This window comes from Serinus canaria, chromosome 28 (assembly GCF_022539315.1).
Source record: "Serinus canaria isolate serCan28SL12 chromosome 28, serCan2020, whole genome shotgun sequence".
Taxonomy (NCBI): domain Eukaryota; kingdom Metazoa; phylum Chordata; class Aves; order Passeriformes; family Fringillidae; genus Serinus; species Serinus canaria.
The window spans coordinates 1,407,209-1,433,495 of record NC_066341.1 but is presented as its reverse complement, the minus strand read 5'-3'; the positions used below and the strand labels follow the sequence as shown (position 1 = coordinate 1,433,495).

Sequence of the window (26,287 nt, the reverse complement as noted above, 5' to 3'; positions counted from 1 at the left end):
AAAAAAGGTTTTGACAGAAATGAAAAGCTCCCAAGTGTTGCCCTGTGAGTGTTTCAGCCATGCAGAGCGTGGATGGCTTCTCCTGGCAGCCCTGACCCCAGCTGGGCTCACCACTCTGCTGCCACAAAGCAAAGTTTGCTCCAACTTTCTTCCCCCTGAACACCTGGATCAGCACCTCACTCTGTCCCTCTGCTGCCTCCACCCCCCAAAGCCTGACCCATTCTCCCAAACCACACCCAGCTCTGTCTCTCAGAGGCCACCACCTTCCACCACCTGCCTGCTTTGTCCGTGTGTCCGTCCTGCTCCTGCCATGGCTTGGAGCCTTTCCTTCCATCCAAAATAATCCCCAATTTCCACTACTCCTCCCCAAAAAGCTGTGGGGACCAAAGCAGGCCTGGCTGCACCTTCCCTCAGGGCCGAAGGGCTCAGGAACCCGTCCCCTTTCAAGCACAAAGTTCATCTTACAGAAAGGCTGTTTTTCACAGAGTAGAGTCCAGACAGTTGCCAATTAAAGCATACAGAAAACACTTTGAAACCCTCCTGCTGGAGCACGCAGGCTCCTCTCACTCTAAACCTATCCCATGTAGGAAGAAGAGGCTGATTGCTGCAACTTGAAATCACACTGAAAGTTCTCAAGGATGGTGCTCAAATTTTTGTTTGAAACATATTTTTTTTTTTTGGTTTTTTTTTTTGGTTTTTTTTAAGGTTTTTTTTTTTGTAATATAAGCTTCTCAGAACAAGGATCTAAATCTCCCAGGTCCACCACTAAGAATTCAGAGACAAAACTTCTTAAAAAAATTCAGTGCTCTTTTTGAAAGAATCTCTTTTAAAACCACCTCGTTCAGAATGTGGGCGACACGATGACAACAAATTTCAGAGCCAGTGTTGGACAACAAAACCTGCACCTCAGAGTTGAGCAGCAGCTGGATTTCTGCTTGGCTGGCTGTCACCCAGGCAGGGACTTTCTCTCTCTTTTGTTTTTTTCCCCCTTTTCTCTCAGATACTCTGCTCCTAAACCACCACCAGTTCCTGCTGAGCTATTCCCAGTAGCCCTGGCACAACGAGCCCAACTCTGAGATGAGGGTTTTCCTCTCCCCATCTGCTCTGATCAGTTCCTGCTCGCCAAGAGAAGGATGGAATGAAGTGAAACCTGCTTTGTTCAGGCCCTTCTCGGCAGCTGGGGGACGGGGGAGCGGGGGCTCAGCTGGGTGAGTTCCCTCCCACGAGGCTCAGTCCTCCAGGGCTCGCTCTCCTCTCGCCAGTCTCCGTGTCTCAGTGAGCTCCAGCAGTGGCTCTCGCGCGCTCCTCTCTCTCTCTCTCTCTCTCTCTCTCCTCTCCGTTGGTTGGTTTCTTTCTCCTGTTGCTCTCACACAGTGGTGCTTCAGTTTTAGCAGTGGAAAACAGGTATCCATTTTATTTTATTTTTTTTATTACCCAGAATAAAATGCTGATGAACTAAGCTCCACACAAGCTTAGCTCTTCTTCCTCAACCTGGGGGCAGAAGGAGAGCGGAGTCAGGGGAGGGCCTGCTCACCCAGCCAGGCCTAAACCTGGAGGGGACAGCTTAAACCAGGAGGGGACAGTTTAAACTGGGGAGGGACAGCTTAAACCTGGAGGGGACAGCTTAAACCAGGAGGGGACAGCTTAAACTGGGGAGGGACAGCTTAAACTGGGGAGGGACAGCTTAAACTGGGGAGGGACAGCTTAAACTGGGGAGGGACAGCTTAAACCTGGAGGGGACAGCTTAAACCAGGAGGGGACAGCTTAAACCTGGAGGGGACAGCTTAAACCAGGAGGGGACAGTTTAAACCTAGAGGGGACAGCTTAAACTGGGGAGGGGACAGTTTAAACTGGGGAGGGACAGCTTAAACCAGGGAGGGACAGCTTAAACCTGGAGGGGACAGCTTAAACTGGAGAGGGGACAGTTTAAACCTGGAGGGGACAGCTTAAACCAGGGAGGGGACAGCCTAAACCAGGAGGGGACAGCTTAAACCAGGGAGGGGACAGCTTAAACCAGGAGGGGACAGTTTAAACTGGGGAGGGACAGCTTAAACCAGGAGGGGACAGTTTAAACCAGGAGGGGACAGCTTAAACCTGGAGGGGACAGCTTAAACTGGGGAGGGGACAGTTTAAACCTGGAGGGGACAGTTTAAACCAGGAGGGGACAGTTTAAACCTGGAGGGGACAGTTTAAACCAGGAGGGGGCAGTTTAAACCTGGAGGGGACAGTTTAAACCTGGAGGAAGGTACAGTTAAATCAGGGAGGGGACAGCTTAGATCAGAGGGAGGGGACAGTTCAATCAGAGGGAGGGGACAGTGTAAATCAGAGGGAGGGGACAGTTAAATCAGAGGGAGGGGACAGTTTAGATCAGGGAGGGGACAGTGTAAATCAGAGGGAGGGGACAGTTTAGATCAGGGAGGGGACAGTTTAGATCAGGGAGGGGACAGTTAAATCAGACGGAGGGGACAGTTTAGATCAGGGAGGGGACAGTTGAGCTCAGAGGGAGGGGACAGTTTAGATCAGGGAGGGGACAGTTGAGCTCAGAGGGAGGGGCCCAGGGTGCTTACACTCTAATACTGTGACAGTCCCGTCACTCCACCATGTTGATATGCTCGTTCCCCCTGGTAAGTTGAGTCCTGTGACAGCGCCACGTCAATCTGGGATTTAAACTCATCACCAAGGTAACTGTCCTGCGAGGGGAGAGGGGAGGGAAGCCTCAACATCAGTGTCCAGCCCAAGTGCCAGGCAGAACCAGGTTAACCATAAAGCCGAGAGAATTGGGTTGTTTAAATCTGCTTTTTTTGGTGCTGAATTTCCCTAAATTAAGGAGTTTTTGAGCTGTTCATCAGCTGAAACAACATTTCACTTCCACGCCCCCATCAGAGCAGGCTGTAAAGCTGCAGCTGGGTCACAGAGAGCAGTTCCAGTTTCGTTTCCCTCAGGAGGGAGGAGGTGCAGGCCCAGAACAGGGACAGAAACCCCAGGAAAAGCTCAAAATCCCTCACCTGGGATAATTCCGGCTGGGAGAGCCCAGGCTGACTCATCTGGGAGGGCTGGCTCATGGAGATGTAGCCCTGGGTCAGGGGGCCCTGGGAGAAGGGCTGGGACACCACGTCCTGGCTGGCCTGGCTGTTGGGCAGGTTGGACTGGCTGGGGCCAGGAATCCCAAATCGATTTTTCTGCCGCCCTCCACGGCCAGTCTTCCCTTTGGGAGCCCCACGGCCTGGAAAAGATCCATCCCAGCCAGCAGTGAGAACTCTGACAGCTTTTCTGGGTAATTGTATCCCTTCCCAGATGGCTCCTGGGCTGGTTCTGCCCCTTACCTGCAGCGGGGCCGTTGGCCTGGCCGAAGTAGCCCGGGGGGGGCATGGGGGGCATGACGAGGTTGAAGGGGATGGGGATGTTCATGGCGGTGACGTGGCTGGGACCAGCACTGATCATCCCAATCTGGTCGTGGGTCTGGAAGTACATGTTGGATGGACGCCCTGGGGAAGGGGAGAGCACAGGCACTGCAGGAATTGGATCAGGATCAACCCCCAGCCCTGGAGCAGGAGGGGGAAGGACCAGCTCCCCCTCCAGAGGCAGCAGCGTCGCTGATTCCACACCTGGGAATTCCAGAAATCCACCCAACACAGGCTCAGCCCACAGCTCCTGCTCCCAGCACTGCCTGAGAACCCTGAAATGCTCCTCACACTCCTCTTCCCCTCATTCTGCACCTGCCCTGCACGTGCCAGGCTGGGATTCTGTTCACCCAGAGCAAAATCCAGGCTGGAGACTTTCAAATTCATCCCAAACATTTTCAGTTCAATTAAATCCCAAACATTTCAGCCCTCAAATTCATCCTGAACATTTTCAGTTAAATTAAATCCCAAACATTTCAGCCTCAAATTCATCCTGAACATTTTCAGCCCTTCAACTCATCCAAAACATTTCAGCCTCAAATTCACCCTGAACATTTTCAGCTCTCAAATTCATCCCAAACATTTTCAGTTCAATTAAATCCCAAACATTTCAGCTCTCAAATTCAGCCTGAACATTTTCAGCCCTTCAACTCATCCCAAACATTTCAGCCTCAAATTCACCCTGAACATTTTCAGCCTCAAATTCATCCCGAACATTTTTAATTGTTAATTTAATTCCAAACATTTCAGCCCTCAAATTCATCCCAAACATTTTTAATTGTTAATTTAATTCCAAACAATTCAGCCCTCAAATTCATCCCAAACATTTTTAATTGTTAATTTAATTCCAAACATTTCAGCCCTCAAATTCATCCCAAACACTTCAGTCTCCAATTTACCCCAAATATTTCAGCCTCAACTTCGTCCCAAACATTTTCAGCCCTCAAATTTACCCCAGCTGTATTCAGTCCTTAGATTTATTCCATTTTCAGCCCTTAAACTCATCCCAAACATTTTCAGCCTTCAAATTCCATCAACTCCAGCTCTCAAATGCCATTTCTGTCATTCAAATCTTTAACAAATTCACAATTTGCACCAAGTTTCAAAGCTTTGAAGGAGTTTCCAAGTTTGAAGTGTGTAAGATGTGACCCCTCAGGGGCTGATTAGGGGGAAAAGAAACCCCTGAAAGGGAATTTTGGGATGAATGTTGGGGATTTCCTTTACCTTGGCTGCTGCGGTCGTAGACAGAGCCAGGGATGATGGCCTCCCGTGCATCATACATGGCAGTGGTCATGAAACGGGCACCCTGCAGAGATTTTGGCAATCAAACATTCAGCTTCTCATTTTTTCCTCCCCAGAAAAGCTTGCACAGCAATCTCAGTGGGAGATATTTTGGGTAAAAATCCATAAAAACTCCACAGATGGCACTAATGTTGTGGAAATTAATTCTAACCCGTAGAAAAGTTTTAATTGTTATTTCAGCTCCATCCTGAACACTAAAAGTAAGATTTTCCAGCAGCCTGTCCCAGGCTGTGAGACATCTGAGGAGTTTTCAGTCCATTCTGAGGCCCTGGCAATTCCCTTGCTCCCTGTGGTGCCTGCCAAGCTCCCCCAGTAACAACTCATGTTAAAAATCAAGTATAAAACTTGCAGCTGGGAGGGTTAAAAGTGAATTTTCCCTTTCTACACGAACCAGTTCCCTCATTCCATTCACCTCAAGATTCACCCCCAATAAAATCCAGCAATTAAAGAGAAATGATGAAGTTTGCTCAGCCCGGGGACAGCAGCAGCTGCTCCCTCCCAAAGTCACGCTGCACCAAAAATGGGAACTCGTGGGGGTGTGAGGCAGTGTGGGTGGCTCATTCCACCCATTCAGCATTAATTAAGCCATCAGGGGTTAATTGGCTGCTGTCAGGAGCCCGGGGGTCACTCACAGGGTTGATGGTGTTGACGAGCTTGCGGGGTTTGCTGAACTGCATCAGGCTCTCGCGCAGGTTGTTCAGGGGCCCCTCCACCAGCACCTTCTGCTCCTTGTAGTAATTCAGGAGGTGATTCCAGAGGGGCTGCTTGGACAGGGCCTTGGGGTTGCCCACGATGATCACCCCATACCTGGGGACAAACAGGAGCCACAGTTACCCTGCTGATGGCAGAGCAGCCCCCGGGGCTGCAGGAGGAGCCTGATGCAGCTGGGATTGTTCACAGCCATTCCAGATGTGGCTCAACACCTGGAAGGAGACTGCAGCAGCACAGAATTCCTCCTTCAGGCTTGCTCTGTGTCCAACCAAACCCCCCCAGGTTGGTTTTGGGGCTTGGGAACAGAAGGGAAGGTGAGCAGCACCGTGCTGGATTCCAGATTCCACCTCAGCCTCTCTGGGATCAAAAGCACCAAAAAAAACCCCAAATGGGCACAAAATGGCTGCTGGAAGTGATAAAGCAGCAGATGAAGGGATCTGTGCTGAAAATGGGAAGGATGTGGTGACTTCCTCAATGTACTGGTGGCAGGGGCTGAGATGAGCAGATAAAAATGGCACAGAATGGTTTGGAGGGACCTCAAAGCTCCTCCAGTGCCACCCCTGCCATGGCAGGGACACATTCCAGCTGCTCCACCCTGTCCTGGGGCACTTCCAGGCATGGAGCAGCCACAGCTGCTCTGGGAATTGCAGCCCAGGGGGAAGAATTCCTTCCCAATATCCCTCCCTGTGTGCCATCCCTCCACCTGTGTGCCATCCCTCCACCCCTCTCCCAGCTCCCTGCAGTCCCTCCATGCCCAGCTCCCTCACCTGGCTCTGGTCAGGGCCACGTTCAGCCTCCTGGGGTCGTTGAGGAAGCCAATGCCCTGGTGCTCGTTGGCTCTGACACAGGACAGGATGATGAAATCCTTCTCCCTGCCCTGGAAGGCATCCACGCTGGCAATTTCCACTTCCTGCAGCACAGGAAAACACCTCAGGCAGGAAGGAAAACAGCTCTGCCACCAGCAGGCACTGCCAAAGGGTCTGGCCACGCACTCAGCCTTCCATCAGCTGAGAAAAATGTTGTTTTTGGAGGGAGGAGGGATTTGGTAATTCCTCTGGGAACTGAGCAGCTGCTCCAGAGGGGAACAGGGAGTCTCAGCCCAGGAGAAATCCCTTTCATGTTCAGCTTTATGGCTCTCCTGTTTCCCCAAAGCAGCTCTGTGCTTGAGGATGTTGCCAAAAAGTTCTGACTGTTCCAAAATGTTGTAGGATGAGAAGTTCAAATGAGCTCTGAGAAAGCTCAGTGAGAGGGGACACATCATTCCTGGCCCAGGGAAAAAACATTTCCACCAATTCCCCTGCAGTGAAAACACTGCTCAAGCTCTCAATCTTGCAAAACAAGATCATATTCAACACAAAATTTGTCCTGTTTGTAGCAGCTCCTTTTTCTGTTTGGTGGAGGAGTTGCACTGGTGGCAGGATGTGTTCCCAAACAAATAAATTGTGTGGCCATCAGGATTTCATTGCTTGGTTTCCTGCACGTCCCTTGGCACCGAGGGCTGAGCAAGGCACAAGGTTTTCCACAGTGACCTCTCCCTTCTGTGTCTCACAGGATTTGTTGCAGCCTCTTTCCACAGAGATTTTAGCAGGCCTTCCTCCTTTCCCTGTTCCCATTGGTACCTCCTAACTCCACTCCTTGATTTTAACCAAAACCAACTCAAAAAAATCAAAAAAATCGATTTATATTAACCAAAACCAACTCAAAAAATCAAAAAGATCAATTTATATTAACCAAAACCAACTAACAAAAAATCAAAAAAATCGATTTATAGTAACCAAACACTCAAAAATCGATTTATATTAACCAAAACCAACTCAAAAAAAATCAAAAAGATCAATTTATATTAACCAAAACCAACTCAAAAAAAGCGATTTATATTAACCAAAACCAACTCAAAAACTCAAAAAAATCGATTTATATTAACCAAAACCAACTAAAAAAAAATCAAAAAAATTGATTTATATTAACCAAAACCAACTCAAAAAAATCGATTTATATTAACCAAAACCAACTCAAAAAAATCAAAAAAATCGATTTATATTAACCAAAACCAACTCAAAAAATCAAAAAAATCGATTTATATTAACCAAAACCAACTGAAAAACTCAACAGGCTGAGCCTGAGGATGGAATAAACATTACAAACCATGGAGAATTTCCCAGTCAGTGACTGTTGTGTGCAGCCCAGTACCTGGTAGAGCTTGGTGTGCAGGGAGCCACTGAACTGCATGTACTGCACCAGGTAGGAGCGCTGGCCCTCGTAGGGGGTGATGATGCCAATCTGGTCAGGCTTGGCCCCAGCCTTGAGCAGCTTCGTGGTGATCTTCTCCACGTTGGCAGCCTCAGTCCTGGAGAGGCACATAAGGAGGGTCAGGGCTCAGGTTTTAACAAGTTAAGGGGATTTAAAAGGTTCCCATGTGAGGGTGCTTCAGTGGAAAGATGGATTTTGCTCGAGCACTGCAATTAATTCAGCTCGAGCTCCTCGCTCTGGACACGCACAGAGGAATTTTGGGCCAAAACCAACCTCCCAAAGGCCTCAGCACCAGACAGATTTCACCTCCACCTTCCCAGCCCTGCACAACAAACAGCAAAACCTTAATTCCAAATGGGATTTCATGCTGTACACGTGGAACTTTTACAATCAACATCATTCCAAACCTCCCCCAGATCCTTCAGCTGCTTTATCTTCAAGCTTTAAATATAGAATGTTGTGAATGTCCATGCCCCCTATCAGGCAAGCATTGTGCTGTTTGTTTGTGCACAATCTGCTCCACTCTATCCAGTCTTGCACATGCTGCTCAGGAAACAGACTGAGATTAAAAATATCTCAGCTGATATTTTTTTTTTGTTCACAACTTGGGCTGGTTTCCCTGCCAGGCACGTGAACAATCATGACCCAAGAGGAACAGATTTTACATTTATTAGTTGAAAAAGAAGGTTGAATGTGCAGAAAATGGGGATAGGATAAAAAAAAAAGTGCATTTCCATTCCTTTTGAAGTAAATCTGAGATTCAGGATTCTGCTTGAGGAGTTATTGGAGTTCAAAATGTGACTTGATCAGCAATTCCTGCAGATCAGGCATTTGATCATGGCCTGCTCCCTCCTCACCCAGAGGGTGAACTCCCCCACACAGCAGCTCTGAGCTGCTCCTTTCCCTCCTGCTTTGCTGGGAAAGCAGCTCTCAAGTGCAGCTGGGGCTGCAAGCCCTGGTGGAGGATTTATCCCAGCCCAGGTGAGGATTTGTCCCCGAGGAGCCCCCAGAGGGCAGGCTCAGAGAGCAGAGCTGGGCTCACCTGTTCAGGTAAGAGGTGCCTGAGCTGGCAATCTCCTCCTGGCCCTGGGTCACGTAGAAGAACATGGGTTTGTCAGGCTGGGGCCACTGGAAATCAAAGCCTTTCTTCACCCTGTCAGCTGAGGAGCACAGCAACAGGGAGCAGAGCAAATCAGCAACACCACTCAGCAATTTCCATATCAAAGAGCCTCAAAATGAAGCCTGATGCAAAATTTTATTAAAAAACCAAACCCAGATGAGAGAATGCCTGCTTTGATCCCTGCTCAAGATCTGCAGCTCTCCCCAAAGGCTCAGAAACCTTTGGTGGCACTCTCCTTTCAGATGATCATTTTAATATAAAATCTTATTCACTCTTCAGATTGTTCCAACAGCACCAACACCTTCCAGGCCATGGAAACAGAAACGAGTAGGGCTGACCCTAAATGGACAGGATTAATCCTAAATGGACAGGGCTGACCCTAAATGGACAGAGCTGACCTTAAATGGACAGGGCTGACCCTAAATGGACAGGGCTAACCCTAAATGGACAGGGCTGACCCTAAATGGACAGGGCTGACCCCAAATGAACAGGACTGAACCCCAAATGAACAGGACTAACCCCAAATGAACAGGACTAACCCCAAATGAACAGGACTAACCCCAAATGAACAGGGCTAACCCCAAATGAACAGGGCTGACCCCAAATGAACAGGACTAACCCCAAATGAACAGGGCTAACCCCAAATGAAGTCAGCCATGTTTATCTGATGGAAAGGGAACACTTTTGTGTGCCCACACTGGGGATGTGGCTGCCCAGTGCCACTCCCTGCTGCGATCCCAAAGCCCATTTCTGAAGGAATCCAGCACTGTGCCGTGGGCTGGCACAGCCCCTTACCTGCAGTGACGCCGTTCTGCAGGGATCCCTCGTAGAAGATGTTGGAGGGGAAGGCGCTGAGCGCGGGGTGCATGCGGTACTGCACCTGCAGCCGGATGGGCCGGATGCCCAGCACCACCAGCCTCTCAAAGAGAGACTGAGACAGCCCAGCCTTGGCTGCCTTCTTGCACATCACCACAGGCCCCAGCTGGCAGTGGTCACCCACCAGGATCAGCTGTGGGAAGAGTTTAGGGATAGCTCAGCTTGGTTGCTGGAGGGTGTTTGGAGTAACAGAAATGTCCGACGGGAAATCATCAATGCTACAGATCAATGTTTGGGATGGGAGGGTCTTAAATCCCACCCAGTGCCATCCCTGGGGCACTTCCCACCATCCCAGGGGGTTCCAACCTGGCCTTGGGCACTTCCAAGGATCCAGGGGCAGCCACAGCTGCTCTGGGAATTCCATCCCATTCCCTCTCCACTCTCCCAGCCAGGAATTCCTGCCCAATATCCCCCCAAATCTCCCTTTTCCCAGTTTAAATCCATTCCCTGGGTCCTGTCCCTCCATCCAGGCCTTGTCCTTCTCCAGCTCTCCTGGAGCCCCTTTAGGCCCTGGGAGGGGCTCTAAGATCTCCCTGGAACTTCTCCAACCTGGCCTTGGACAATCCCAGGGAGGAGGCAGCCACAGCTTCTCTGGGAATTCCATCCCAGCCCCTCCCCTCCCTCACAGAAACCATTTCCCCTAAATATAAAATCCAAACCCACTCTCTGTCAGTTTAAACCATTCCCTGACATATCAGGAATTAATCATTCTAACTTGTGCTAGGCTTCAGCTCTCCCCAAAGGCTCAGAAACCTTTGGTGGCACTCTCCTTTCAGATGATCATTTCAATATAAAATCTTATTCACTCTCCAGATTGTTCCAACAGCACCAACACCTTCCAGGCCAAGGAAACAGAAACGAGAAGGGCTGACCCTAAATGGACAGGGCTGACCCTAAATGGACAGGGCTGACCCTAAATGGACAGGGCTGACCCTAAATGGACAGGACTAACCCCAAATGAACAGGGCTAACCCTAAATGGACAGGATTAACCCTAAATGGACAGGGCTAACCCTAAATGAACAGGACTAACCCTAAAACAAACAGGGCTAACCCTAAATGGACAGGGCTGACCCTAAATGAACAGGACTAACCCTAAAACGAACAGGGCTAACCCCAAATGGACAGGACTATCACAAAATAAACAGGGCTAACCCTAAAAGAACAGGGCTAACTCTAAATGAACAGGGCTAACAGGACTAACCCTAAATGATCAGGGCTAACCCTAAAACAAACAGGACTAACTCCAAATGAACAGGGCTAACCCCAAAATGAAGTCAGGTAAGTTTATGTTCTAGAAAAGGAAAAATGTTGTATGTCTGCACTGGGAACGTGGCTGCTCAGTGCTGCTTCCTGCTGGGTTTCCAAACCCTTTTTTGGGAAGCCAGGGCTTTACCTGCTTTGCCCCCAGCACCACGGGCACCATGCACTCCGGCTCGGTGGCCTGCGTGCTCTCGTCGATGAGGATGGAGCGGAACTGCATCTTGGCCAGCCTGGGGTCTCCAGCTCCCACACAGGTACAGCAGATCACATCAGCGTTCTGGGACAGCCAGGGAGCAGCATCAGCACTGGCACGGGGCACTGGGATGGGGGCACTGGGATGGGGGCAGCACTGGGATGGGGACACTGGGATGGGGGCACTGGGATGGGGACACTGGGCACTGGGATGGGGCATGGCACTGCGGGGCACTGGATGGGGCACGGCCTGGGATGGGGCACAGGCTGGGATGGGGGACCACTGGCACTGGAATGGGGGCACTGGCACTGGGATGGGGACACTGGCACTGGGGGCACTGGGATGAGGGGCAGCACTGGGATGGGGGCACTGGCACTGGGATGGGAGCACTGGCACTGGGATGGGGGCAGCACTGGGATGGGGCACATGGCACTGGATTGTGGGGACTGGGATGGGCATGGCATTGGTGGGGCATGGCACTGGGCATGGAATTTGATGGGGCACGGCACGGGGATGTTTGGGGATCAACGGCAGAGACTTGGGTGGGATCAGCCACGGGGATTTTTGGGGATAGGCCCCGGGGATTTGGGGATAGGCGCCGGGGATTTTTGGGGATCGGCCTCGGGGATTTTTGGGGATCAGGCCCGTGGGTTTTTGGGGATCAGCCCCGGGGATTTTTGGGGATAGGCCCCGGGGATTTTTGGGGATAGGCCCCGGGGATTTTTGGGGATCAGCCCTGGGATTTTTGGGGATCAGCCCCGGGGATTTTTGGGAATCACCCCGGGGATTTTTGGGGATCAGCCCCAGGGATTTTTGGGGATCAGCCCCGGGGATTTTTGGGGATCAGCCCCAGGCCCTCACCATGAGCAGCTCCCTCTCTGCCGTGCGCTTCAGCGCCCGGTAACGCTTCTCATCAGCAGAGGAAAGTTCTCCAGTCTCATCCTTGAGCTGCTGCAGCTTCTGAAGCTCTGGCATGCTGGAAAAACCCCAGGAATTTTGCTTTACAGCCCAACCAACTCTGCAGGACTGCAGTGCAAGTGAATTTTAACTAAAACAATACAAACCCATCAAGCAAACAATGGTGCTGTGGTGACAACACCCCTCAGCTGTGCCCACCATGAACAGCAAAAATTGAGCTTTTTCCTCATTCCTCACCTGTCCATGTTCCTGATCTGGTTGTGCAGGGCCAGGAAGGACACGGGGGAGTCGATGGCCTCACGGCTCTTGGCACACAGACGAACCACCTTGAGGCCAGTCTGGTGGATCTTCTCTGTCAGCTGATCCACGGCGATGTTGCTGGGGGCACACACCAGCACAGGCCTGGGAAAACCAGCCAAAAATCAGCCAAAACCCAGCCAAAAATCAGCCAAAAATCAGCCAAAACCCAGCCAAAAATCAGCCAAAACCCAGCCAAAAATCAGCCAAAAGTCAGCCAAAAAAATCAGCCAAAAAATCAGCCAAAAATCAGCCAAAAAATCAGCCAAAAATCAGCCAAAAAATCAGCCAAAAATCAGCCAAAAATCTCAATAAACTGGAATTTCTTTCTACTAGACTTGCAATAAAATATAAGTAGGAACACATCCCCTAAAAATATGCTGGGGAAGGGTATTTTGTGCAACGAGCCCAAGTCTCCCCAGACAATCCAGATCAATGACACAAATTATTTTTGCTTTTAAAATCAAAGTTTCCTTGCATGAATCAAACTCAGAGAGAGCAGCTCTCACCCATTGCCCTGCCTGGCCAGGTGATACACGATGGTGGCTGATGTCACTGTTTTCCCAGTGCCAGGGGGACCCTGGATAAGGCTCAGAGGACGCTGCAGGACGGTCTTGACAGCATAAACCTAAAAAAAAAATTAAAAAAAAACCCAAATTGTTATTTAACACTCCCAGCATAGGATTGAAGTTGTTTAACCTCAGTTTATAAATCCTTTCTGTCATCCTGGGCAGAGAGAGGAGAGGAGGTTACCTGAGAGTGGTTGAGATCAGGGAGTCCCTGGGCTGTGAAGCGTTTTGGCAGCTGGCATTTGATGATGACATCTTCCACCTCGTGGCCCAGCAGTTTGTGGTAAATGTACCCAGACACTGAGGTCTCATCCACTGCAAACGTTTTCAGAGCACTCTGCATCCTGACATGAAGGAAAAGCAGGGAAATGATTTCTGAAGATCAGTGTGAAGCACCCCCAGGTGTCCCACAGCAGGAAAGAGAACAACAGCCAACACTCATTAACAGAATTAAAATCACAGAAATTACACTCAGAAGACAGAGGTTGCTTTTCCCCCACATGAATGTACAAGGTATTCCCAGAAAAATGTGGAGAGGAGCAGCAGCTTTGGTGACAGGATCTGGGACAGTGATTGCAGGTGCAAGAACCTGTGACGGGAATTTAGGTACAAGATTTGAAGAAAATTTGCAGCCATAATGAATGAAATAATAGGATAAGAGGAGATAATAATAATAATAGGATATATTACTAACAGGGAATTCTAATCCTAGGATAAGAAGCCAACTCCTGTCCTACCAAACACAGACTTGGCTGAAGCCTGTGGGCTCCACAGCCAAATTTGGATATTTGAACAGTTTAAAGCAATTTCAGGAAGCTCAACTATAAAATTGTTTTTCTTCTTCTGTTTCAAGTATTATTAAACATAAGGTCAATTTCTCCCTGGGATGTCTTTGCAACAAATCCTTCAAAATGAGAACATTTTGTGCCATTAATTCCATTTCTGAACCAGGCCCCAGGACTGAGATCTCTGATGGGTGCTGCCAAACCAAGACACATATTTTTTTTTTGGTTGAAAAACACTCGGTGAAGGCAAAGACCAAAAATCGACAGCGAGTTCATGCAGTGCCTGCCAAGCTGTGAGGTGCTGCCTCAATACCTGTCAAAGGAAGTGGATTTCCAGACAAAATCCACCTGGAAGTTGTGGGTGACCTCCACGGGAGCTCCCACGCTGCTCCTCAGCTCGATGGCGATCTCATCACCATAATCTGTAGAACCTCGTTAAGTAGTAATTTCGAGCAAAAATCTGAATTTTATTCTCCCCAATTTTGGTGATTTTCTTCAGCAGATCACTCCCCCACTCCCATCCCAAATTTTAAATTAGCAGAGAATTACTTTTGGAGATAATTACTGGCTTGTTAAGGACTCCAGCTTTGGCCAGCCCTGCTGAGGGCTCTCCAAGGGAAGGATACTGTCAGGAACTTTGATCACGTGCCCAATTCCTTTCCAGAGGGGGGCCAGGTCTCCCTTGTACCTCAGGCAGATCTCATCTCCCTGCATGAGGCGCATGTCTGCAAAGAAAAGGGGGAAAAAAAGCTCTGAACAAGCACAAAAACCTTCCAGAGGCACCTCAGGCCAGCCCTCAGAGTGCTCTGAATGCTGGTTTTATTCAGAAAGTAAAAAAATACCCTGACAAAGGGACAGACCAGGTGTCCTTACCTGAATCAGTCTTTGGCAAAGTGAAATAAGCAATTCTCTTCTTGTTCAAGCCCAGGTCCCACCTGACTGTGATGTTATCTTGGGTCTGAGGGTAGAAAAAAGAGCAGCTATTATTTTCTTGAAGAATTGTTTGCCAACCACCACAGTCCTGTGCTCCAAAGCAGGGCAGAAATGACAAAACTTGCTGTTCCAATGTCACCAAAATCTGTGTTTGTTCCTGTGCCTGAGTTCCTGCAGAAGGTGAATTCTGTTCTGAGAGTTCATGATGAGAAACAAAGCCCTGCCCAGCAGCTGTGGAGTTCTCCCCCTCTTCAAACACCCAGTAAATGTTCCCAGGAGCTCTCAGAACTCCCATTTCCCTGCCAGGGAACTGCAGCTTCTGGGGATAACAAACAGCTGCACTTCTGGGACACAAGGTGGTGTTTGGAAATAAAAACCTGAACACAGAAAAGGTGAGGAATTCCCAAGTGTTTTAAGCTCTTAAAACCCCTCACTGTGAGGGTTTTCCTCTCCTCTCCCTGCTATCACAGCACCACCACTGCTGATATCCCAGAGTGCTACACCACAGCAATTCAAACATTTATTTATTGATTGCACTCAAGGCTTTGTGCTGTGATTCCATGTTTGAGCCCAGGACTGTCAGAGTCCCTCCAAAGGCAAATCTCACATGTTTTACCTGAGATTCCTTGAGTTTCTTGTCATAATCTGCCTCAAGCTTGACCAGAGGACCAAATATATTTTGGTATTGATAAGCATCTTCATATCTTAGCAGGACATGCTGGGGTTCCTCATCAACACCAGGTTTTTCCAAGTCCTCGAGGGTTGCAGATGGATTTTCCTGGAAATAAAAGCAGAGATGTTTAATTTCATAGTTTGAAGTATAAAAATTGACAGTAGGACAGGGAAAACTGTGTTTTACTGATACAGGGAGTGATATCAAGGTGGAACCACCCTTAAAGCTACAGCAGGGCATTAAAAATTGTATTACCAAGGTAAAACCCCCCTTAAAGCTACACCAGGGCATTAAAAATTCTATTAAACCCAGTTTAAGTTTTAAAGGATGCACAAAAAACCTCTCAAAACCGCCAGAACTGAATGAGCATCAATTCCCTGCTCTGCCAGGCACCACTTAAAGCAGAAATATTTGGAATCTTGATATGAGCAAGGAAAGTTGGTTTTCAGCTTGGTGAAGCTTTCAACAATTCCCTGAATCCTCTGAGCACTGTGGCACTGCAGGATTTAAATCTTGGGTGATTTCTGCCTTCCAGAGCTCCTTAAAGTCTCGTCCTCCCTTGAGAACAACCTCAGAAGTGGTAAAACAACCCCCAAAAAGTGCAGGCTGTACCTTCCAGAGCTCCTCCAGTTTGTTGATCTGCTGGGCCGTGATCTGGCGGGCGCGGAGCTGCTCCTGCTCCGAGGGGATCTTCACCAGCCACGAGAGGAAGCAGCGGTCCTGGATCAGGGGCTGCCACTGGGAGCTGTCCCAGTTGATGTCCTTCAAGCTGCTCTGGCTGGCACAGGGCTGCCTGCAGCACCAAAACACAGCCAGGAGATTGAGATCAGACCAGAGGGAGGGATAGGCTAGTGCAGGGTGAGAACTGGGCTGGTGGGCTCCTGAAACTGCTCAAAAACCTGGGAAAATCCAAGCAGAACAATCCCAGCCTGCTGGGAAAATTCATTCTTTAGTCTTTCTTTCAGGAGTGTGACAAGTGTTGCTTGGGTGTTGAAAATGCATTGAAAATATTAAATATGACACCTTTGGAGGTGGTTATAACCCATGAGGACTGTGCACACACAGACCAGAAAAAGAAGAAGTTATTTCCCAAACAGAACTTCCTCCACAGAAATACAATTTCTACCAACAACCACACAGTGACAGCATTGAATTAAAACACACACAATTATAAATTTTCAGTTCTGACTTAGCCTGTCAGAACAATTTCTGATTTATTGTGGCCTCAAATGACTCTGTGAGCTGAGAGAAAAACACCTTGAGTGAGAGTCACTGTTCCAGGGCTCCAGAGTCACTTCCTGAACGGAGCTGTGCCTCTTCCAAAGCTCAAAACAGAGGGAAAAACACCTTTCTTCCATCAAGGAATGCAAAATTTAGGAAAAAAATACTTTTCTACAGAGCTAAGATGTTTTCCCAACACAACAGAATTCCCTTTGCTGCATTATCCACCTGCACCCCTGAACTCTGTGCGACCACCTCAAGGAAAAAGGGTGGCAAACCAGAAAATAAAATGTATTTTGGGCCAAAATGAAAGCAAGGGTTGTTTTTTTATGAAGAGGGCTGGGAGTAGAGGCCTGTCTGACCTGCACAGCAGAACCACCACGGAGTCAGCCTTGGCAGGGATGAAGCCCAGCAGGAAGACGTTGCGGCAGCCGCAGTTGTAGCACTCCAGGACGGTCTCTCCCAGGGGCCCGTCCTTGTGCAGGGTCACCTCCTTGCACTTGGCTCTCACCAGGTGGTTCACAATGTGGCTGCAAGCAAACAGCACAGCTTTACAGCTCAGACTGACAGCAGGGCCACACCAGAAACACCTCTGACAGCTGTTAGTGACACACAAATAAATCCATTTATTGTGGCACATGTTGGTGGGATGTGGCTCTTTCCATCCATCCATTCATGCAGGGAACTCTGCTCAGTGCACGGGTGCTCTGAGAGTGAAAATGAGAAGAAATGGGTGCAAAGCTGTGTTTGGGTATTTCCATCCATGCAGGGAACTCTGCTCAGTGCATGGGTGCTCTGAGAGTGAAAATGAGAAGAAATGGGTGCAGAGCTGTGTTTGGGTATTTCCATCCATTAAGGGAACATTGCTCAGGATGTGGGTGCTCAGATGTGAAAAGAAAAATAAATGGGTACAAAGTTATATCTGGGTATTTCTATCCATGCAGGGAACACTGCTCAGTGCATGGGTGCTCTGAGAGTGAAAAGAAAAAGAAATGGGTACAGAGTTGTGTTTGGGTATTTCCATCCATGCAGGGAACACTGATCGTTGCATGGGTGCTGTGAGTGTGAAAAGAAAAATAAATGGGTACAAAGTTATATCTGGCTCTTTCCATCCATGCAGGAACACTGCTCAGGGCATGGGTGCTCTGAGAGTTAAAGAAAAAGAAATGAGTGCAGAGTTGTGTTTGGGTATTTCCATCTGCAGGAACACTGATCATTGCATGGGTGCTGTGAGTGTGAAAAGAAAATAAATGGGTACAAAGTTATATCTGGCTCTTTCCACCCAGGCAGGGAACCTTCCTCAGTGCACGGGTGCTCTGAGAGTGAAAATGAGAAGAAATGGGTGCAGAGTTGTGTTTGGGTATTTCCATCCATGCAGGGAACTCTGCTCAGTGCATGGGTGCTCTGAGAGTGAAAATGAGAAGAAATGGGTGCAGAGCTGTGTTTGGGTATTTCCATCCATTAAGGGAACATTGCTCAGGATGTGGATGCTCAGATGTGAAAGAAAAATAAATGGGTACAAAGTTATATCTGGGTATTTCTATCCATGCAGGGAACCTTCCTCAGTGCATGGGTGCTCTGAGAGTGAAAATAAGAAGCAATGGGTGCAAAGTTCTGTCTGGCTCTTTCCATCCATGCAGGGAACACTGCTCAGGGCATGGGTGCTGTGAGTGTGAAAATGAGAAGCAATGGGTGCAGAGTTGACTGGTTTGTTTCATGATTTCCTCCTTTACCTGCCAGAGGTGTTCCCACGCCCGTTGCAGAACCATTTCTTGCTGGTGTTGCAGTAAACCACACAGGCAGGGTCGTGGATCCCACAGTAGCTGCAATTGCACAGGGAAAAGCAGCAAGAGATTGGTTATTGCTCAGAGGGAAACCCAAACCCAAACTCTAACTGGATTTACAGGGCACAAAAAGAAGGGGAAGTGGAAACTGGGGAACATCAGTGCTGGGAGAAGCATCAAACAGGAGCCAAATTTCTGCTGTGGGTCACAAATATTTTACTGATTAATTAATATTTTGATATTAATTTTAAAATTATCAATATTTAATATTCCCATCCCTGGGGTGGCTGAGCCTGGGATTTATCCCCCAGGGAGCTCTGAGCTGGCCAGAAGTGGATGTGGCAGCTCCAAATCTGTTCAGGAGCTCCAAGAGCAGCACAGGGAGCTTCCCTTCCCTTCCCTTCCCTTCCCTTCCCTTCCCTTCGCCTCCCGGCCTTCCCTTGGCCCTTCCCGGCCCGTCCCGGCCCGTCCCGGCCCGCCCTTCCGCTCCCTCCCGGCCCAAACCTTCCCGGCCCAAACTTCCCGTCCCTTCCCAAACCTGCCCTGCCCAAACCATCCCGCCATTCCCTTCCCAAACTTCCCTTCCCAAACCTTCCCAAAACCTTGCCATGCCCGTCCCTTCCCTTCCCTTCCCTTCCCTTCCCTTCCCTTCCCTTCCCTTCCCTTCCCTTCCCTTCCCTTCCCTTCCCTTCCCTTCCCTTCCCTTCCCTTCCCTTCCCTTCCCTTCCCAAACCTTCCCTTCCCAAACCTTCCCAAACCTTTCCTTCCCAACCCTTCCCTTCCCCCTCCCCTTCCCCTCTGGGTGGGGAAGGTTGATTTAAAGTAATCCTCCAGGAACCATTAACCACTGTTACATCCCAGTACCAGAGCCCCTTTCCCTGGTGGCCCCAGGAAGCCCCACCTGCAGGCGTGCACAGGGAGATCCTTGGTGTAGTAGGTGTCCTCCTCATCCTCCTCAAAGTTGAGCTCAGCCAGGAGCTGGCTGGTCTTGGCCACGTTCTCATCCACAGCTCCGTTCTGCAGGATCCCATCAGGACCATTCACCTGGGATTGGGGTGCACACCCACAGTCAACCCCAAAATCCTGAAAACCCCCAGAGAAACGCTGCCAAAGCATTGAACACACCCCATTTCACAGGGACACCCAGCACCAACCAGCACCTGCTCCAGCAGCTCCTGTTTCCAGGATTATTTCAACTCCAACTGATAAATTGCAGGAAAGTTTCCAGGAGGAGATTGCCTCCCTGCAGATTGGATTTTTCCATCCAATCCCACAATCAATACCTGCTCCATCACCTCCTGTCTCACAGGATTATCAGAACTCCAACTGATAAGCAGGAAAACAAGGAGATTGCTTCTCTGCAGTTACATTTTTCCACAGCCTTACATAACAAAATTCCATTTCAACTATTCCAGCAGCTCTTTTCTCACCCTTTCCTTTATTCCAGGGATCTACCTGGGAACAGGAATTTCCCCCACCTATTCCTGTATCCACCATGGACTGCCAGAACCACGGAATTCTGCAACATTTGGTGCTGTCTCAGCAGCTTTCCCACCCCCAGCCTTTCTCCTGACCAAAATAACTCCATTTTTTGGCACTTTTACCACCAGGAGGTGGGGATGTCACGCTGGGATTTTGGCATGGCCACTGCAGGTGCTGCCCCTTGGGCTTTTCAGGTGTCCTGGTTTAATTTCTCCAGCCCTGAGGGGCTTTAGCACCTCAATACTGAGTTGGGAAAGACCCCAAAATTTGGTTATTCTCTGCCTTCTTTAGCCAGGTTCCCACCAAAAGCTGAACAGGGATAAGTTTATCTTAACCCATGTTAATTCTGAGTGGAAAATGTGGGAAAGGGGCCACCAAAGTGACTGGAATATTCACAACACAGCTGAGGGGAGTGCTGGGGTCATTCCCTGTCAAAGGGATAATTAACACCCCCAATGTTGGTAAAGTTGAGATTTATTTATAAATTTTAACCAAATAGGACAAAAATCACTCAAGGCCTTTGTCTCTGAATACAATATTTTAACAACTTAATGTGATTTCTCTGGGAGGTGCAACTTCATTCTGACAGCAAGCTGAGAACACAAAACCTTTTGTAAAAGACATCAAAAAAGAAATAAAAAAGTTGCTTTCTTCAGGCTGTAAGGAAACAAACTCAGCTTATTTCTCATTTAGAGAGATCCACATTAAAAATTTATCAGCCAATTGCAAGAGTTAAAGTCCCAAGCCAACTTCCCACTTGCCCTGAGCCATCAGGACCTGCCCTCAAAGGCACCAAGCCCTGCAAATGAAATGAGGAGCATTTAAATAAAATAGAATAAATAAATGGGCTGGCTTTTATTGGTGTTATCTCCAAGCTCTGCCTTTTCATAGGAACAATCAGCCCAAAGGAACTGAAAGTGCAAAAGGGAAGATGGAAAAAGGAATCCAAGGAGCAGCACGAGCCCATTAGTGGGGTGAGGGCAAATCCCACCAGACTCTGCAAGGTGTCAGCACAGAAAGATCCACTTCAAATCTCCATTTCCAACTGACAGAGCCATTTCAGAAAAGATAAACAAGGCCTGCTCTGGCCCAGGTGGAATTCCAAAGCCTGGAGTTTATCTGAACTCCTCACAAGCATTCCCAGGCGTTTCTACCCCACAATGTTTTATTTTAACACCTTTTTTGGGTGCTCATACAGAACTGCCTTCCTGGTTTTTTTTTAAAAAGCATTAAAGTTTGGGTTCAGTTTGGGTTTTTTTAAGGCAGAGATGTGCAGGGCAGGAGTGGCTGTGCTGTCCCAGCCCTCGGGGACGCAGCAGTGATGTCACCTGGGCTGTGAGGTGCAGCCCCAGCCCTTGGCAGCTGTGGATGAGGAAGTGATTGCTCCAAACCCTCCTGTGATGTCAGCCTGTGTGCACTGGATTAAAAACCTGGCACGGGCAGCTGTGGTGGCAGGGGGGCCACTGCTCTGCTGGAAAAAATGTTGGCTGCAACTTCTGGCACGGCGAGTTTGGCAGCTCCGGGCAGAGCACTGAGGTGCCACAAAACTACTCCCAAAAACTGCCGGGCCTGCCTGGCTCCTCTGCTGCCTGCAGACACTCCCTGGGACACAGAACCAGGCCAGGACAGAGCTGGGGAACAGAAACCAGAGGGGGACAGGGAGCTGGGACTGCTCCATCCCTGGGAGTGCCCCGGCATGGCCTGGATGGGGCTGGGAGCAGCCTGGGACAGTGGGAGATGTCCTGGGAATGGGATTGAAGGCCCTGGATGGGGTTGGGAACAATGGGAGGTGTCCTGGGATTGGGATTGAAGGCCCTGGATGGGGATGGGAACAGTGGGAGGAGTCCTGGGATTGGGATTGAGGGCCCTGGATGGGGCTGGGAGCAGGCTGGGACAGTGGGAGGAGTCCCTGGGATTGGGATTGAAGGCCCTGGATGGGGCTGGGAGCAGGCTGGGACAGTGGGAGGAGTCCTGGGATTGGGATTGAGGGCCCTGGATGGGGCTGGGAGCAGGCTGGGACAGTGGGAGGAGTCCCTGGGATTGGGATTGAGGGCCCTGGATGGGGATGGGAGCAGCCTGGGACAGTGGGAGGTGTCCCTGGGATTGGGATTGAGGGCCCTGGATGGGGCTGGGAGCAGCCTGGGACAGTAGGAGGTGTTCCTGGGATTTGGATTGAAGGCCCTGGATGGGGATGGGAACAGTGGGAGGTGCCCCTGGGATTGGGATTGAAGGCCTTTCCAGCCACCCTGGCAGTCCCTGATGCCATGCAGGAGGTGACAAGATGGTGTTACCCAGGCTAACAGCCCCCGAGGGATCCAGGAGAGCTGGAGAGGGACTGGGGACCAGGGATGGGGGGACAGGACACAGGGAGTGGCTCCAGAGGGCAGGGCTGGGTGGGATGCTGGGAATTAAGGGCTGTTCCCTGTGGGATTCAAGGGAAGGCTGCAGGAGGGAAGCTCCAGGGAGAGACCTTGGAGCCACTTCCAGAGCCTGAAGGGGCTCCAAGAGAGCTGGAGAGGGATTTGGGACAAGGACTGGAATCCCAACACAGTGAATGGGTTTAAACTGGAAAGGGGGATCTGGGTGGGATATTGGGAAGGGATCCCTGGCTGGGAGGGATGGAATTCCCAGAGCAGCTGTGACCAGCCCTGGATCCCTGGCAGTGCCCAAGGCCAGGCTGGACAGGGTTTGGAGCACCCTGGCACAGCAGAAGGTGTCCCTGCCTCTGGCACTTTTAGGATTTAAGTTTTCCAACCCAAACCGGGCCGGGATTCTGGAATCCTGCTGCCTGTGAGTCCCAGCTCAGGGCTAACAGAACATCCCAGCCCCCACACTCGCCCAGGCCAGGAGCAGAGCCCCAGGTGAGCACACCTGCAGCCTCCTCACCCAGCTCTGCTTTCAAGTGCTGCGTTTCAAGCTGCAACAAGAACTGTGACTGCACTTGAACTCCAGCAGGAATTCTGCCAGCCAAGTCCTGCAGCGAGGCTTCAGCACCACCCTGCTGATGGATTCTCAGCTCAGGACACCCCCAAACCCCACATTTTGGGGTGGGGTGGCAAAGGCAGCTGCTGCTGTTTGTGCCTTCCCCTTCAGGGCCCTGCTGGGATCCCCAGCCAGGCTGATTTGCTTTCCCTTTCCCGAGGAGGAAGTTGGGAAAGCCTCGCCCCTGGGAGGGAGCGGCGCTTCCAGATGGGACCTGAGCAACAAGGACTCGTCTGGCCCGGACAAAACAGCCTTTGTTAGCCCTGGAAATTAAACCCAGCCTGCCTAGGCCGGAGAGCCAGCCTAGGAGCTGCCCCAGCCTCGCTGAGCCACGCCAGGAGCTGAGCTCACCCACACCCAGGGTCCAGCAGGGGAAAAGGAGGCAGGAGGGAGAACTGCAGAGAATGCCGGGGTGGTTTGGGGTGGGAAGGGGCCCTAAAGCCCAGCCAGGGGCACCCCCATGATCCAAGGGTGCTCCTGGGACACTGCAGGGGTGGTTTGGGGTGGGAAAGGACCCTAAAGCCCAGCAGGAGCACCCCCATGATCCCAGGGTGCTCCTGAGACACTCCAGGGATGGTTTGGGGTTCCAGGTACACCTTCCCTGCTCCCAGGGTGCTCCTTGGACACTCCAGGGATGGTTTGGGGTTCCAGGGGCACCCCTGGGATCACAGGGTGCTCCTGGGACACTCCAGGGATGGTTTGGGGTTCCAGGGACACCCCTGTGATCCCAGGGTGCTCCTGAGACACTCCAGGGATGGTTTGGGGTTCCAGGTACACCTTCCCTGCTCCCAGGGTGCTCCTGGGACACTCCAGGGATGGTTTGGGGTTCCAGGGGCACCCCTGGGATCACAGGGTGCTCCTGGGACACTCCAGGGATGGTTTGGGGTTCCAGGGACACCCCTGTGATCCCAGGGTGCTCCTTGGACACTCCAGGGATGGTTTGGGGTTCCAGGGACACCCCCATGATCCCAGGGTGCTCCTTGGACACTCCAGGGATGGTTTGGGGTTCCAGGGACACCCCTGTGATCCCAGGGTGCTCCTTGGACACTCCAGGGATCCAGGGGCAGCCACAGCTGCACTGAGGATTTGAAATTCCCCTTTAAACACTTCAGAAAATCGATTCTTATGTTGATTTAATTTTAGGGAACAATGGAAATAGAGTGTTCTACAGAAAATGTTTGGGCTCTACTCCTACTTTGGGGAAATGACCACCAATCACTTGTAACACCATTAAACTATTAATTAAAGGGTTGGGAAATAAATATATTACTCTTTTAAACTAAATAACTCAAATTTCCCTAAAACATGAGGTGCCCTGCATTGCTCAACTCATCTTTTTAACAAGACCCCAGAAACAGCAGAGTAGAAGTTTCCACCTCCAATATTCTTCAGCTTCAAATAAATTGTTTATTTAATTCGCTTTAATTATAATCACAGGGCTAATATTTCATTAAGCAAACCCTGATCAATTGGAGAAGTCATTATTTAAGATGCCTCCTGCCAAAAAGAATAACAAACTTCAATTATCTGGTGAGGGCAGCAAAAATTTTGCCCAGAACCTTTTGAAAAACCCCAGATTTTGTCATTTTAGCAGCCCTGAGCCGGTTGAGAGGGGCAGGTCTGAGCAGATCCAGGGCTTTGTTTGACTTCACTCCACCTCTGAGAGCTCCTCCCCAAAAATGACATTTCTAACGTCAAAATGACCACAAAAGTTTGCAGAAACTCAAAACCACCCTGATTTAAAAAAAAAAAAACCAACATAAATTCCATTTTTTTTAGCCAGGAGACAAAACCAGTACCTAAAGGTGCTCTCCAGAGCTTTTATTTTTTTTTTTTACTTTGACTTCAAAGGTTTTTCAAACGTGTTTAGACAAAAAAAAAGAGGCCAATTAATAATCCTCTTGTCTGGACTTTCAGCTTATGAGGCTGATTTTGGGATGGTTTTTCTTCTCCTTGGCCACAAATTCCCTACTGGGAGCTCTGGAGTGATCACAACCCATTAAAGGTTTAAAATTAAATGTGATTAAAATTCTCTTTTAACGTATAATCACAGAGATTTTACTGCTGGTAGAAAACAATTCTGATCTCTCAATGCCCAAACTGGATCAATTCTACCAAATCCAAAAGGTGCAAATAAACAGAAAATAACAAACACAGCGACCTAAGCACATCCCTGCTGTCACCCAGCACTTTCAGGCATAAAAATGGATTTAATTTGTGTCTGGAAACCCCCAGGACAGGAGAAATCCTCCCTCGGGGCTGCCCTGCACACCTGTGGAGCTGGATGAGCTCCCTGCTCCCCTCACAGACCCACCTGGGGCAGTTTTTGCAAATAAAAGGGACAAAAAGCAGGTCCAGGATGTTTGGTTGGGGATAAAAACTCACCGACAGCTCTCAGCTCCTGTCTGAACTCATCCCTTAACACGTGGGTGATGTACAAGCATTTAATGGTTAAAAATGGGATTTCTGTGAGGAAATAATGGTATTTCTCCTTCAAACTGAAGAAAAGTGTGGGTTTTTTTAAAAAATACGGGAGAGTTCTTCGGTGTTTTTGTTGTTTACTACGGGCACACTGAGATTGTTATCTTCATTTCCAGCACTTCTTGGGAGCTGTAATCCTAATTCCTCCCCTGCCTACGAGCTGTGAATTGCTAAATAAACACCATTTCATTCTCTTTTAGGTACCAACTGTAATAATAAAAAGACGCAAATCTAAAAGCCGTTTTTAAGCCACGAGGAAGCAGAGGTCAGAACTTGTCCCAGGTCTGTCCCTGCCACACAACCCCCAAACAAACCAGCCCAACAAAGCAAGTGGAAACTGAAATGAAAAATTAAATCCAGAGTAACAACCAGCGGACATTAAAGCGTATTTTAGCGAGGGGAAGTAAAAAAGCTGAGTTTCCTCAGAGCCCAACTTCCGATAACCAAACACCGCCCAAACCCCACGTTTGTTTTAAGGAGAAAGAACCCGAACTGACACCCAGCCTCGGTGGTTTTTCCACCTCCCTATCGCAACGACACAACTATCGCGACTAGGCCGGCCGGCCGCAAGTTTCCTCCGCCAACAACTAGCTCCGATTCCGCCTCCCGGGGCTCCTCCACACGCGGCTCCCGCTCCCCGCCCGCCCCGGGGGCCCCAGCGCCCAAGGCCGCCCGCCCCTTCCGGACCCCCGGCACCTCCCGACCCCCTCACCTGCGCTTCCAGCGGGCCCGGAGCTCCCTGCCCCGCACCGGGGGGCCCCTGGCCCTGTGCCGGCCCCGCCTGGCCGGGCCCGGGCGGTGTCTGGGTCTGGCTGGGGAGGGTGAAGTCGGTGAACTCGAACTCGGAGCCCTGCGTGTCGGCGCCGAGCAGCTCGGCCTCCTCGGTGTCCAGGAAGGTGAGGGTCTGCGAGCTGGGGCCGTACGCCTCCACGCTCATGGCGGCGGCGTTTCCTCTGGCCGGGAGCCTTCGTTCTACCCCCCCACCCCCCTCCCCGGCCAAGCCCGGGCCTCCCCCTCAGCGAGCCCGGGCGGCCGCGCTACGCGAGC

The 26,287-nt window shown here is 50.0% G+C and overlaps 2 protein-coding genes across 3 annotated transcripts; both read right to left on the bottom strand.

Moving 5' to 3' along the window:
* Window positions 1-806: 806 nt before the first annotated feature.
* UPF1 (UPF1 RNA helicase and ATPase) lies at window positions 807-26,287 on the bottom strand. 2 transcript variants are annotated; one of them, XM_030231898.2, is made up of 24 exons: window positions 25,953-26,287; window positions 19,197-19,339; window positions 18,245-18,334; window positions 16,874-17,041; window positions 15,903-16,083; window positions 15,234-15,395; window positions 14,558-14,642; window positions 14,311-14,409; window positions 13,998-14,115; window positions 13,084-13,243; window positions 12,840-12,958; window positions 12,271-12,435; window positions 11,977-12,091; window positions 11,056-11,199; window positions 9,580-9,793; window positions 8,707-8,824; window positions 7,605-7,761; window positions 6,182-6,324; window positions 5,336-5,510; window positions 4,626-4,707; window positions 3,324-3,485; window positions 3,006-3,223; window positions 2,568-2,690; window positions 807-1,491 (listed from the first exon to the last, which is right to left on the bottom strand). In XM_030231898.2, the coding sequence occupies exons 1-23, from the start codon at window positions 26,175-26,177 to the stop codon at window positions 2,571-2,573; spliced, it is 3,363 nt and encodes a 1,120-aa protein (XP_030087758.1). In that variant the 5' UTR covers window positions 26,178-26,287; the 3' UTR covers window positions 807-1,491; window positions 2,568-2,570. The 2 variants fall into 2 exon arrangements, with proteins under 2 accessions (XP_030087758.1, XP_030087760.1); XM_030231900.2 differs by having other exon boundaries at window positions 13,998-14,106; window positions 25,953-26,286.
* Window positions 19,347-23,576, bottom strand: LOC127060907 (basic proline-rich protein-like). Its single transcript, XM_050985954.1, has 2 exons — window positions 23,537-23,576; window positions 19,347-23,355 (listed from the first exon to the last, which is right to left on the bottom strand). Exon 2 carries the CDS (start codon window positions 22,041-22,043, stop codon window positions 21,102-21,104), a length of 942 nt encoding a protein of 313 aa, XP_050841911.1. The 5' UTR covers window positions 22,044-23,355; window positions 23,537-23,576; the 3' UTR covers window positions 19,347-21,101.

What these genes read in the sequence shown, in the direction of transcription:
- LOC127060907 (XM_050985954.1), bottom strand. Translation starts at nt 22,043, where the DNA reads ATGGCATCAGGGACTGCCAGGGTGGCTGGAAAGGCCTTCAATCCCAAT.
- UPF1 (XM_030231898.2), bottom strand. Translation starts at nt 26,177, where the DNA reads ATGAGCGTGGAGGCGTACGGCCCCAGCTCGCAGACCCTCACCTTCCTG. An exon ending in CGTGATCAAAGTTCCTGACA is followed by an intron (nt 14,116 to 14,310) that starts GTATCCTTCCCT and finishes CTACTTAACGAG; the next exon opens with GTTCTACAGATTATGGTGAT. An exon ending in CTACGACCGCAGCAGCCAAG is followed by an intron (nt 3,486 to 4,625) that starts GTAAAGGAAATC and finishes CCCCTTCCCCAG; the next exon opens with GGCGTCCATCCAACATGTAC.